The sequence below is a fragment of the Molothrus ater genome, chromosome 2, assembly GCF_012460135.2.
Source record: "Molothrus ater isolate BHLD 08-10-18 breed brown headed cowbird chromosome 2, BPBGC_Mater_1.1, whole genome shotgun sequence".
Taxonomy (NCBI): Eukaryota; Metazoa; Chordata; class Aves; order Passeriformes; family Icteridae; genus Molothrus; species Molothrus ater.
Window position 1 is genome coordinate 59,919,451 of NC_050479.2, and position 13,929 is coordinate 59,933,379.

Here is a 13,929-nt window from a genome sequence, read left to right on the forward strand (position 1 = left end):
CAGCTATTTTTATTATGTTCCTTCTTCTTCTAGTTGTTTGGACAAAGGAGGTTGTGCTTTTCAGGGACAAAATTCATGAAAACCAGACAGTGACCACAAGAGCACAATGAGGTGTCTGCTTACAAATTGAATCTCTTGGAGGTTTAATGCCAAACTCTGCATTTGAGAAGCCTTAGAGACTTTTTTTCATTGTAAGGGCTGTCCAGCAGTGTTGTGAAGAAAAGAAGGAGGACTGCATAAAAATGAATTGACCACTGGCTGTGGGCTCTGAGTCCAAGCAGAAATAGTCAGTGTGTGCTGTCACCCTGCTGAACAGCCAGCAGGAGCTTGGATGATGATGGATTAGCTATTTCATTGAGCTCCTTACTTGTCTGTGCCCTTGGGCTCCTCCTGTGTATCTGCATGCTGGGGGCTGGAGCTGACCCTCTCAGATCCCACCAGAGATCTGCCATCACGCTGCCCTTTGGAGCATGGTGGCCCCTGAGCCTGGGAGCCAACATGTTTGCCATGCCACTAGGAGAGGGAAGAGAAGCCCCAAAATCCTCTGGTTGCTCTCTTCTTGTTATTTAAAAAAAAAATATGCAGAAGATACAAATAGCATGAATTAACAAAGCCCATCAGCCTAAATGAAGAGAGTTATCTTCAGGTGGGCCTGCAAGACAGAGCTGGACTTTTCCTAGAGCACCTTGTTACCATTAGATTTTGTCAAACCTGGTACAAACACGTACCATTGCCTCTGGCTGGGCAAGGGTTAATGTGATTCAGAGAATATCTCACGCCTTGAAGTTTTTTCCATAAGCAAATGATGCATTTTAAGCCCAACTTGGCATGCTTTGCAGCAACCACCAACAGAGCAAATAAATATTAACAAAATAATTAGCTTTTCAGAAAAGGGTTAAACCACACGACCAGCTGTGTCTTCACAAACACCACAGCATCTGAACTGCAAAAGTAATGTTCAAACCCCATCTGTAATGGAAAAAGTTACTTTTATGCTTATGCATAGAATTTCTGTCTGTGACTCCCCGAGGAGGTTGCTTCATCTTGGCATTTTTCAATGTCAACCAAGGCTCCATGACTGATGGATACTTGGGCGTTTTAGTTACTAGAAAGGGATACTCAAATACTTCAATATTTGTATGCATTAGCCCTTGTTAAATTAAAAGTGTTTTAATCATGGGTTTGTTGCAAGAATCTTAATTCCTGTCATGACTTAATGTAATCCTGTACCATAATACTTTAATGCTGGGAAAGCCTCTGCCTGTTTCATTTTCCACCTCCCTTTCCTGTAGGATGCCTACCTGCCTTACAGGGGCTTGGGAGCACACTGGCACATCCTCCTTGGTGTGGACAAAGCTGGCTGATTAGCACCCACATGAAAATACCAATTAATCAATCATAATAAAGTTACAACCAGCAAATTCTTCCCACCTGCAATGATCCTGCTGAAGCAGGAGATAAGCAGGAATGGTGTAGGATGAGAGCTGTCACCCTGAGGCAGTGAAGGAGAACATTAGTGGCTACATCATTCATTAGGGACATGGTGGAAAGTCAGCAGCAGAGACTGGTCCCTTATGGTTTGGGTCCAGACCCACTCAAACTCTGGAGATTAAAAAAAATATTAAGGCCTGAACAAATGATGCTTACCTAGTTTTGGACAGAGTGTGAAACTTGAGCGATTCAAAGGGGGTTGGTTAGGGTGTTTTTTAAAGCCATGAAGTGTTGAATTCCTGTTTTGAGGAAAAATTGACTAAGCTTTGACCTTCTTTGCCTTGCCAGTCCGAGTTTCCCACATTCACACACATGCTTTTCCTAGAAGAAGTCGTCCAGAGGAACAACGTGCCTTTTGTTAGGAGGCTCAGTTAAATAATGCTGCTTTCAGATCCCTCCACGGCACGGAAAGAGCTCAGTGCCCTTTTGGTTTGCTGTCTCCCATTACCTCAGGTTAGGCTGGGCTTTGCAGGCTGTGAGCTGACAGGCAGGAGGCCTCAAGCCTTCTGAAGAGGCGTGTTTGTTTTCTGGGGCTTGCACTGAGCAGGTCTCAGCTCCAAGGCCATGGAGATGCTGCCCTGCCAAGCCTGGGCCTCCAAAGGGTGGCTGGGAGGAGCTGCTGGGTGGGATGAGGAGACACCAAGTCTGGAGTCCGACTCAGAGCCGCTGTCCACAGCACTCGAGAGGAACAGAGGATAGAAAAGAGCTCTTTTTAGGGTCTCCTCTGCCTCAGTCTGTGCCTGGGCACACTTGTTCTTGGCTGTTTGCTTTTGTTTGTGTCAGCTTGGCTTTGACTTGTTTCCTGCCTCTTTCTGGCCAGCCCCTTGCATCTATTTCTGCTCTCATTTATTTTAGAAAAATAACTTCTTCTCTCCTGGTTTCCCTCTTCATTTTTGCTGGTGGTGGTGAAAGGAAGGATCTTTTCCCTTTTTGTTTTTACAGAGAATCACGACTGCTTCCTTTTTTTTTTTTTTTTCCATCCTGCAAATGAGGCACACTAATGAGAGCACACACCAGTGCTCAAGAAGCAGGAAGCTTTTAAACTCCCACCCCGTGCTGGCTCTGATTTGTGTAACGGGTTTTGGGGCAGGTGTGGAGGGTGCAAACAACACCTCAAAAGGCTCCTGTGACAGCCCTCTGCAGAGGTCATGCTTAGGTGTCACTGCAGGCACCTGTTGCAGATGCTTGCTGTACATTATAGTGTCCTGCTTTAGCAAACCACTTGTGCAATGTTTTAGCCAAACCATCTGGATGAGGCTGAGAAGGGAGTGCAGGGTCTCGTGGAGAGGACTTGCAGGTGCCAGTGGGTGAGATTAAATTTGTGTTAAGTGAGTGTGCATGTGCCTGTCAATACCCCCTTAGTAGCTGCACTAACAGGAAGGATGATTAAAAATATATCAAGGCTAATGGGCTGTGAGCTGCTTTTGACCAAACACCATGATCTTTCAGCTGCTTTGTAAATCATTCAGATGCATTTATAGAAATGTTTTGCTTATATTTTGTGATTCCAAGTATAGGATTAATACTAAGATGCTAAATTTAAATGATGTTTTGTCCTTTGTCACTATCTAGTTCTACTGAGTGATTTATCTGTGATACGCATGTGGATAAGAACTCACAGTTGATGAATTAAAAAGCAGAGAAGAAAGGACATGTTTTCATTGCATTATAAAATCCTTAATGACTTCAGAGCTTTAAAACCACGTGATTAAAGCTTTAATAAAACAATTCATACTTCTCTGCACCCGGTGCACAGGCAGCATTAATGCTGGCCCATGTTGGGGTATGGATGCTGCAGTTCAGGGGGCTTGGCCCCTGGGGTGTGGGGCTCCTGCTGTGTTAATCCAGATCCTGGGTACTTTAAGACCTTCTGCTTCCAACCTATCCTGCCTGCAAAAGACCAGAGCCCACAGGCTCCTTGATCTTATAGTACTACTTGAAGCAGACAGAGGAGTGATTTGAGGGGATGATGGTATTCTTTCTCTGAGCTGGTGCTAGAGGAGTGGAGAGTTTTGGGGTCCTAAATGTACTATGACACAGAGGGCAATCTGCTGTTTAGTGGGCATGGAGACCTTCTTGAGTGCAATGGCAATTGAGGGGACTTTAACAATATAAGAATGAGTGAGAATAAGGCAACTTCTTAAAATTTCTTTTCAGTAGCACTTCCAGTGACTGCCCTCATTTCACTGCTCCATCAGTTCAGTGCGTGTTCAGTGTTCAGCTACAACCTTTGCAGCAATTTTTTTGAAATCACAGTAGGAGCAGGAAGCAATCTCTGTCCTCTTCAAGCAAGAAGACAGCAGCAGAGGAGGTCAGTGCTGACACAGGTAGCAGCTGCAGTGTGGCAGACCCATGTGCTGCAGGTCAGCATGGCCCTGGGCCAGCCTGGGCTCCACTCTTTGCTCTTGCTAACACAATTGCTGCCCTCACACACCAAGCTGGCAGCCAGTTTAGAGCATCTCCTCACTAGGGGCTTGCTTGCCCATCTGTGCCTGCCCTTGTCCCTTGCTCAGTCCTTGTCCCATGAAATCTGTGCTTAAACATAAATGTGGTCCTTCTCCAGGGTCCTAATTGCAAATGTATTGATGGGTGGGAGGTCCCTTTTCCTCTCACATCTGGTTTGCTCTCTGGAACTGTGCCAAACTGAAAGTGGGTCATGTCAGAAAACTGAGGAGTGAGGAGGACTATGGCAGCTGTATCACTACCCTGACTTTTGCTGTTTTGGTCACATTATATGACTTCTTTCTAAAGGGATGCAGTGAGGTACTCAGTCCTCAGTACAGCAGAGAAGGAGAACAGAGTTTTAGTGTTCCCTGTTACGCTCCTGAGGAATCCCAAGGGAGCTGGAGACAGCAGGAGACCTGCAGAGCAGTTGCAGATAATTCTGATGGAAAAAAATATATGGTCATTTTGGTGCATCAAAATTCTACCACACTTCCTGCTGCTGAATGCAGCACTCAAGGGGAGCATGCTTGCTTCTAGCAAATTGCATTTCTTTAAAAACCTCAAACTTATTCATACTTATAAATTTGGAAACCAAAGTAGGTGACCTTGCAGCTGTTGAACCAAGCTGAAATGCAGATGTTGGTGCAGATGGCATGGAGCATGATTTAGCCATGACGACAGCAAAAATTGTGGGACACCATTCCTCATATCACCCTGCAGTATAACACATTTTCCTAACCATGAATGTTATTTGTGGACTTTTTCCAGACCACAGTCTGCATATAATATTGTCATCTTACTCAGCCTGGCCAGGGAAGCTCATATAAAATATTCATTGCATGATTTGAACTGAAAAGCCTGTTGCTAAGAATGGGCTTTCTATCAAGTCCTGATACAAAAAGAACTTTCTTTCCTTCATATTTGTGAGATGTGTTTAGTTTATAGGTGCTGAGTGAATATTTCCACCCGCAGTAAGAAGTTCCAGGGACCAGTAAATTTTGGCTTGTGCTAGAATGAACTTGTACGTATTAAAAAAGCAAGCAAGCTCCTGCAATTTGTATGCAGGGAACATACATGTTGTATTCTAGTCCCCATGCCACTGTTCCATGAGGTTAACAAGCCTCAATTCGTTCTGAGCACGTGCCTGGGAACTTTATTTGATGCCTGTTGCTGAGGAGGAGGCATAAGCACAAGAGCTGGAGGGCTGAAGCCTGAGGCTCAGCCTTCATGGCTCTGATGTGGCGCCGACCTTGGCAGCTGAGCTCCATCTCTGAGCCTGCCCATCCTCAGCCAGGCTGGCTTTGTGCTGCTTGGCCAGGGCATGGCACACCTCCCTGCTGCTCTGTGAGCTTGGCCAGGGCATGGCACACCTCCCTGCTGCTCTGTGAGCCCAGTGTGCCTCCCCTGGGCACCCTCCCCTGGCCTTGCACTGGGGTCATTCTGCTGCTGAGGCTGTGCCTGGTGCATCTTTCTGGCTACTTCATCTGCTTTTCTCACCTCCATCCTGCTTTGCTGCTCAAGTCAAGCCAGCTCAGAAAGCTGAGCAGGTTGAAAATGAGGAATTTGTCCTTTTTTCTCCTGCTTGCTCTCTCTCCTTATGTTTCTTTTGGAACTGAGAGAACCCTGGTGCCAGGTTATACCCAGCTTGTGGGGATCCACAGCCTCAGGCAACCAGAGTCAGGGTCTAGTTTCCAGCCCTACCTGCATTTGCACAGCTCAGCCTGTCCAAAGAAAAACTGTATTTAATGGGTGAAAAAACCAGGGTCAATATCTGAGATTTTTTTTTTTTACATTTCCAACTCTCAGTATATTTACTGCCATGAGATTTTTCTTGACTAGGATCACACTACAAGTGTAGTAGTAGATCTGTGTTATGATACACAGAATTTTTCTGCATGCAGTCACAACAGATGTTCAGACTAAGGATGTTATGAGTAATCTTAAAGTATCTAGATTTTAAAAACAGATTTTCATTTTCATATGTTTAATTGTCCTGTCAAAAGATGGAGAATAGATGGCAATGAAAATTAAGTTATTAATTTTTTATAATTTTGTCCTTGTCTTTGGGAAAAAACCCACCATCACTTTCATCCTGAAGAATTGCTGAATCTCTTCCGCCATCTTCCCACATACACTTATTTCCCAGAAAATGCAGTTGACTTTAAAACATTTTATTCAGTAACAATGCTGTTTACATTGACAGCAATCTCAAAAACAAAACCACTTCTGAATGAGGCAATTTATTACCTGTTTATTTTGGTGGTGTAAAGCCTGTCTCCTGGAAGAGGAAATCTTTCACCTGAACAGTTTGCAAGCTATTTTTTTGTAGGGGAATTTGTTTGCTACAAATTGTTGTAAACAATCTGACATGCCTGAGTGAGACAGTGCCTGCATTTGCTCTGATTGAAATCTCATCTGGCTGGACTTTCTGGTTTTCTTTTCTTATTTTTATTTTTAATTTTTGCACCAAAGCTAAATAATAATCCCAAAAGTGACTGTGTAGTGTAACTAGCTGGCTAGTGGGTATGAACACATTACATATAGAAACAGAATTAGACCAAAATCTGCATTACAAGAGGTAATTAAAATAACTACTGCTGATGTGACTAATGCTATTAAAGCATTAGTTATAGGTCAGACCCTGCTCCAACTGGCAGCTCTATTCATTTGCTGAAACAGTGCCTTTCCATAAAAACTGATGAGTGCAAAAGTGCCTTATTAAACTGTGAGAAGAGATGAAAAATACCTTAACATGCTTTCAGAGGGGATGAGTGACACACAAAGCTGGTGCCTGCTTTTCAGTGAGAGCAGCCACCGGTGCTGCTGTTAGGCAGACAAAGCCATGTTACTCTTAAGCATTCCACTAATTAAAAATAAATGCATATTAGGAAGCTCTGCAAATCCCAGGAATGCGAAAGAGGAGTGTTTGCTGAATTTTTGAGCAGTGAAACAACACTGCAAGTCCTGGTGAGATAGGGAAAAGCACAGTTGCTGCTTTGATTTCCCTGGCGTAGCAATGGGCATTAGAGCAGGTGAGAGATGTACAGCCTGGGGAAAATTTTGCCCTGAATTTTTATGATTTAGAGAGACACTGTCAGGTCAAATATGCTCTGCAATGAAATGTTATTAAAGCCAAAACCCAAACCCTTTCCTTCTGAACTGAAAATTTAAAAAAGTTTCACTCATTTCTTCTCCCTTTCTCTCAAAATCTTCTGCAGGGCCTCTTCCCCTCCACTCGTGACAGAGCTCACCTGCAGTGCTGCATCCAGCTCTGGCCCAGCACAGGAAGGACACAGACTGGAGGAGTGAGTCAGAGGATGGACATAAAGATGGTCAGGGGGCTGGAGCACCTCTCCTGTGAGACAGCCTGAGAGAGATGGGGCTGCTAAGCCTGGAGAAGAAAAGGCTCCAGGGACACCTTCCAGCACCTAAAGGGGGCTCAGGAGAGCTGGAGAGGGACTTTTTACAAGGGCATGTAGCAATAGGACAAGGGAGAATGGCCTGAAACTGAAAGAGGGCAGGTTTAGAACTTCCACCCACTCCCACCCACACTCATGGCCATGCCTGGCCTGGACATGGTTGTATCCTATGGGCCCAAGCAACAAGAATTGGAACTCAACAGACATCTCCTAGAACAAAGATAAAACCAAACACTACAGAAAGAAGAAAACTGCAATGAAAGGTAAGTGTAAATGATAGTTATACATGAAGTGTAGTTTAGAGGCATAATCACACAAAAGATTTAAAACTGGATTTATCATAGTTTTTCCTTTAAATAGCACTATTTTTTTATGATAAAGATAACAGTATTTTACTGTATTTAAATGTAAGGTGAGAAAATTTATCCACACAAGTAATGTAGAAAGTGTACAGTGCATCTGTTAATTAACTGCAAGAAAAAGGTTCTTTTTTTTCAGGACTCTGGCAATAAAGGCAGATATGCTAAAGGAATTTCCATGTAAACACACATTTATTAAGAGCCTTACCACTATTTCAATTCTTTATTGCATTTAGTATCTCATTATATGTTTACAGGACCAAGATATTTTTATTTTGAAGCACACTTCCCCTTAGTGGCAGCATCTGTGTGTATGTGCCTACATGTACATTTGTCCCTCTAGGGATAACCTTCTCAACCTTCTCCTCTCAATTCCAAACAGGAACTGCATCTTCAATCTCTTTGTTTTCACATATATAGTTATCATAACAATGCTAACAAGACTTTGAAAAATGTCTTCCGTCCCCTCTTGTCATAAAGAGTTTGAATGCTGACCAGGCTTCAAAATTCATCCTAAGCAGGGAACGTTTTTGATGCTCTGGTAAAGATTTTTGCTGCAGGATTGATGGACTAGAGAATGACCACCATAAGCTGGACCCTTTAAAACACCAATGGTTGTATTTAATGGGACCAAATTAATTTGCCTCCTCTCTTCCAAAGATACTGCTCAAGGTGCAGCTTGATCAAGTGCAGGACTAAGAGAAAAATTAAAAGAATTGCAATTCCTCCTTCAGATTTTTATAATCACTCTTCCTGAATGTTCTTTTATTCAGTTACTCTCTAATTAGTATCAGTTATGATGTACATCCCCCGCACCAGCTTAATTAAATCATACATTCAATTCATTGAGTATTCCACTGTTCCCAAAGAACTACAAAATAGCTCTTCTTTAGTAGATAAAGAGGAATTATCACCTCATGGGACAAGCCAAACACCAACTGATTGAATCATAAAGTAAGTCTTTACAACTAACTGGGATATTAACTACATTCTAACACAGATATCTTGCTAAAACACTTTTCCCTCTTCCTTTATAAAAAATAACTTATTTTTTTTGTGCCTAAATCTCTCCTCCAGTTTAACTTTCAAATGCCGCAAAAAAACCAGATGGTGAACGTGCTGTAGCAAAGCACTAGTAACCTTTTTGTCTCCTGATTGAAGAGTCACCCCCATGTGCTGAGGCCATCTCAGGGACTCTGTGTAACAGTGCAGTGGGTGCAGCATCACCAGCTGTGCAAAGGAGTTGTGCAAAGTTTCCTTCTTGGAAATGCTGCCTCTTGGGTTCTTAAGAGTGTTTTGAACCTTTCTCCTTATTTTTCATAGGCAGAAGTGAACCAATCTATTTTTGTTTTCTTTTACTTCTTAACAGCCACTTTCTCTAGCTCTGACAACTTGGAGCACGGTGCCTGATCAGATAATGAATGTTTACATGTGATGGTCAGTGTTTCCAAACTGCTCCATTGTTCCCAGCCTCAGGGTGAAGCTCTGATGCCCATCAAGACAAGAAAGCAACAGGAGAGGAAGGAAGGAAGGATTTCCTGCCTGGCAAGAGCAGCCCTGTTTAAATCAGAGATGGAGTTAACCACCCATTCAAACATATGCACACGAAACACTGACACAGATTGCCTGGATCTGCCTTGCACAGGATTACCAAATCCCAGTGAACTGTGTTTAATCAAACAGGATGAGATGATTCCATAGTGCTGGCAACACGGCAGGCAGAGGAATGATCACAGACTGTCCTTTGTTTGTTTGTCCCTCTGGAAAAACATTCATTCTGTCGCCATTCTCTGCCCTGCTGCACCTCTTTGAATGTGCTGAGTCGCTTGAGAGATTCTGGGGGGAAATTTACAGCCTGGCCGTCATGTAGATTGTGGTTGCTTGGCTGATTAAAGAAGGGTATGTATTTTATTAATAATTGAGTTTATCCTCAGCTTTAGGGTTTGTACCTCCAGCAGGAGTGGGTTTCCTCTTTGAGTTCACACCTGGTGACACCAGTGATGCTTAGGCACTTGACAACAGGGTAGATGTGAAGATCTGCTGCAAAATCTGAGGGATCTCTTTGGTATCCATGGCAATGAAAGACCGACCTGCTGGCAGTGTCCTCTGCAGCCTAGGGAGCAGAATGAGGGACAAAACACAATTAACACCTCAAATTATCTTCCCTACCACAAGACAGGATTCCTCACATTGCTGTCATCATACAATTAAAGGGTTTGGGAAAGCAACAGAGGGAGAAAACATTGAGAGCAGGTAGGGCACAGAGTTCCTTTCAGCAACACAAAGAGTGTTTCCAGAGATTACTATCCATGTCCTCTTTCTGACATGCCAGAACTCCATTTTAATCAAGGTACTGGTGACCCCATGAGGCATCACCACAAATGGTTTGCTGAGGACAGCTACAGATTTACACTGAAAATGAAGACACTTATTGTAAATTGACTACCATGAACCCACAGCTCTTTCAGTTCAACAAGTGCAATGATTCTAACTGTGCTCTTTATATTTCTTAGACATCACTGCATATTACATGGAAATGTATTCTTCTGCCAGTATTAACCTGACACATTTTCATTCACAGCTTAACCTACCCTGAAAAGTCAAACTAGATGCATGTCACAAATCCCAGCTCCCTCATGTCCAGTTAGCAGGCTTGAGATTTATTTTTTCTCTGCTTTTTACAGGAGATTTTGCTTTATACTATTCCTCCAAGTGAGTAAAAGTGAGTGAACTCTCACTTTTAAAATTAGTTTTAAAAAAAACTGCAACAGAGAATTCCCTTCTCCTTCCCCCACAGCAGTTACAGGAAGGCTTTGTCTAATTCTGCACTTCCACATACATAGAAATGCATTTCAGTGACAGCACTGTGTGCATTTTCCACACCCAGTGGATTAGGCCATTATAAGATCTCTTACACAGCAGGACATGGTCAAAGATTTTTTTTTTCTATTTTTAATTCCTATCAAAAGTAAAGGGACTTTCTGTAATTATAATCTTTCAAAATTGATTCTGTTTTGATGATTAACACAGCTCTGTTGTACAGACTTGCAGCCACAACTCATGGTGTCTGTTTTATCTTTCAACCCTTTACTGCTTAAAGTTATCTACTGAGGGGCAACATCCTTTCAGATTTCTCTCATTCTCCTCTAGTTGAAGACTCAAACAGAAAAGACACTGTTGATATTTGTGGCTATACCAGCTTTTTGCTGCAGGTACTGGTCCTCAGTGGATGTGGAACCTGAAAGAACACTTAGGACAGAATTTCTTTTTTTTCCCCTTGTGCCCAAACATTTTAAAGTGAAATTATGTAGTAAACCTAAACCCAGGCATATTGTCTCAGACACTCCAAAGAATTTATGTCTCTAACACAAGGGGTGTATCTGAGTCAAACCTTTGGCTGTTTGGAAGACAAATTAAGTCCAGCATCTTTTGTTTTAATCTCTTTTCTTAGGCCTGCACACACTGGGACCATATACTGGGCAATAACAAAGGCACTATTATGATTACATGGTGACATTACATAAGGGTATAGTGAACATCCAGCAGCAGGAGGATGATGGCATCAGCTGCTCCTTTTGGATGCACAGGATGCTCTGAACTTGCTGGCTATAAGGGATATCTGCAGGATCCACAAGCCAGTCTCCTCCCTGCCACAACTCAGGAGCTACAGCTTCTCTCCAGTACATTAATAATGAAAATAGTAAAAAAAAGATGCATGAAAACTCGCATGTGACCTGTCAACGTGCATTGGCAGCCCAGAAAGCCAAGTGTATCCTGGCTTTCTTTCATCAAAAGCAGCACAGCCAGCAGGGTGAGTGAAGTGATTCTGCCCCTCTACTCCACTCTGTTGAGACCCCACCTAGAGTGCTGTGTACAGCTCCGTGGTCCTCAGCACAGGAAAGACATGGACCTGGAGCTGGAGTGGGTCCAGAAGAGGGCCACAAAAATGGTCAGCAGGATGGAACATCTCTGCTATGAAGACAGGCTGACAGAGTTGGGGTTGTTCAGCCTGGAGAGGAAAGTCCAGGGAGACCTTATTGAGGTCTTTCAATAAATAAAAGGGGCTCATAAAGACATAGTAAGAGTTTTTACCAGGGCCTGTAATGACAGGATAAGATGTTAAACTGGAAGAGGGTAGATTTAGACTGGATTAGACTGGAGATATGGAAAAAATTTTTGCAACAGAGAGTGATGATGCACTGGCAAAGGTCATCCAGAGAAGTTGTGAAAGATGTTCCTGCTCATGGCAGGAGGGTTGGAACAGATGATATTTAAAGGTCCCTTCCAACCCAAACCATTCTATGATTTTATGATACTTTGACCAAAACCTTGGCGCAGAACAACAGCATGGGCAACTCACTGCAATAAAAGCATAATTTAGATTTATGCTGACTGAAAGCAAACAGTACTAAGCATAAACCAAACACTTACCTATCTGCCTGGTCTCCCAAGGATCCTATAAATATGGCAAAAGCATTGACTTGAGAGTTGGTGGTCAAGACCTGTGCAAACCTCGCTGGCGGGATCCCGTAACGCTCTAGGTTTGCGTCACTTAGGACGATAACAAAATATTCGTCCGCCTCCTCCTTGGCGATTTCCCGAATGGCATGTTCTGTCCCTTCCAAGGTATGGTCTCCACTCATGCAGAACTGGGCGTGGGCATGCATGGTCTGTGTGCACAGCATAACCACGTGGAAACACGTCAGATGACTTTAGGAACAAGCATTCATTTCAGCTAGCACAGGAGGGAGTCAATATTCAGTACTGCTGGATTAGGGGATCCATCAGAAATGCAGACAGTGCTCCAGATAGAAAAGAAGATGCAGCTTTTTGTACATAATATGTCATATTTTAAGACAGGCAGCACTTCTTAAAAATGCCAGTTGGTCAAACAATCAAAACCCACACAGGGACCTAATTAGACTGGGCCTTAGGGAAGGTAAAATACTTTGGTCAGCTGCAGTTTGAGTAGATACATTCCTATGTATTTTAAGAAGAAAACAGGTTCCTAATGCTGCAAACAGCTCCTGCATGTTCCTAATTTGCACTGGACTTCCAAATCCTAGTAGTGTCTTAGTTATTATCAAATATCTGATTCCTGACAGTGGCAGTCACATTTAAAAATGATAAAACATTTTGTTTGAGCTGTTACAAAACAAATACACCATATTCATCAATGAAGCTGTTACCTATGTAGAAGGCCAGGAATTTTAGATGTTACTAAATCAGGTTCTTCTAACCAAAGGACCTATTTCAAAACTAGTTTTTGAAGGAAGCTCAGATACATGCTTCCAGCCTATCAAGCTGCCAACCACGTAAATCCTACAATATACTTAGTTTTTCTTCATCCTACTATAGAAAAATTTTGGTGAATACATTCACTTTGCCATTGTGATTTAACATGTTTCCAATTTAGCACTGACACATTTTCCCAATGCTACTGTGATGCATTACTTCTTGAAGGTACCACGCTAAATCACTGACCTGGGATCCCTCTGCAGTTTTGAATGAGTCACTGTGCTCTAATAATATCACATGATTTGGGCAGAGCTATCTCTATCACCATATAATCTCTGGAACTTCCCCTATCCTTTGACAGGAAGTCAAAATGACACATTTAGGGCGTAGAAGTCCAGAATAAGGTATACCCAGCTTCTACTATTTTGGCACAATTTGTTTTCTGCCATGTCTCTATAAGGTCCTGTATAAATTTAAGGAAATACACAGATTTTTGCTTTCTTGTCTTTATTTTACTATCCTCATGTTTTGTATTCTGTGACCTGCCTACAATTTTATCTTTGCAATCAGAAAATCTTTAATTACCAGCATCAATTTTACCTTAAGAATCTCTAATCTTTGCTTATTGTTCTTGGGAACTTTGTCACTCCCAACCAAGGCGATGTTGAAGCCATCTCCCGAATGTCCAACAATGTCGTACTACAAGAAAGAAACATCATCAGTCACCTGTTAGTCACAAATGGCCCTTGGCTCACTATGACATAAGACAGATCAAAGGCAATTTGCGATTTTCAACAGAAGACCCCAAATACTGTTCCCTGTTTCTGTCTATGAGCTGTTTAAGGGAACTACTTGCAATTTCTCACGGACATGAAAACATAGGAAAGAATTGCCAAATAATGAAATTAAGGAACAGTTCCTTATTTCCATGATCTGTTTTTCACATCATCCCACCAACTGCAGAGTGGTGATGTGTA

The 13,929-nt window shown here is 42.6% G+C and overlaps 1 protein-coding gene across 1 annotated transcript in view; it reads right to left on the minus strand.

Annotated features, from left to right (window-relative positions):
* Positions 1–7,674: 7,674 nt before the first annotated feature.
* VWA8 (von Willebrand factor A domain containing 8) overlaps positions 7,675–13,929 on the minus strand; it is a 184,488-nt gene continuing 178,233 nt past the window's right edge. Inside the window, exons 43-45 of the mRNA XM_036379175.2 lie at positions 13,553–13,651; positions 12,146–12,384; positions 7,675–9,827 (exon numbers count right to left, since the gene is read on the minus strand). Coding sequence (XP_036235068.1) covers positions 9,719–9,827; positions 12,146–12,384; positions 13,553–13,651 — 447 coding nt within the window. The 3' untranslated portion in view covers positions 7,675–9,718. The remainder of the gene's footprint in view (positions 9,828–12,145; positions 12,385–13,552; positions 13,652–13,929) is intronic.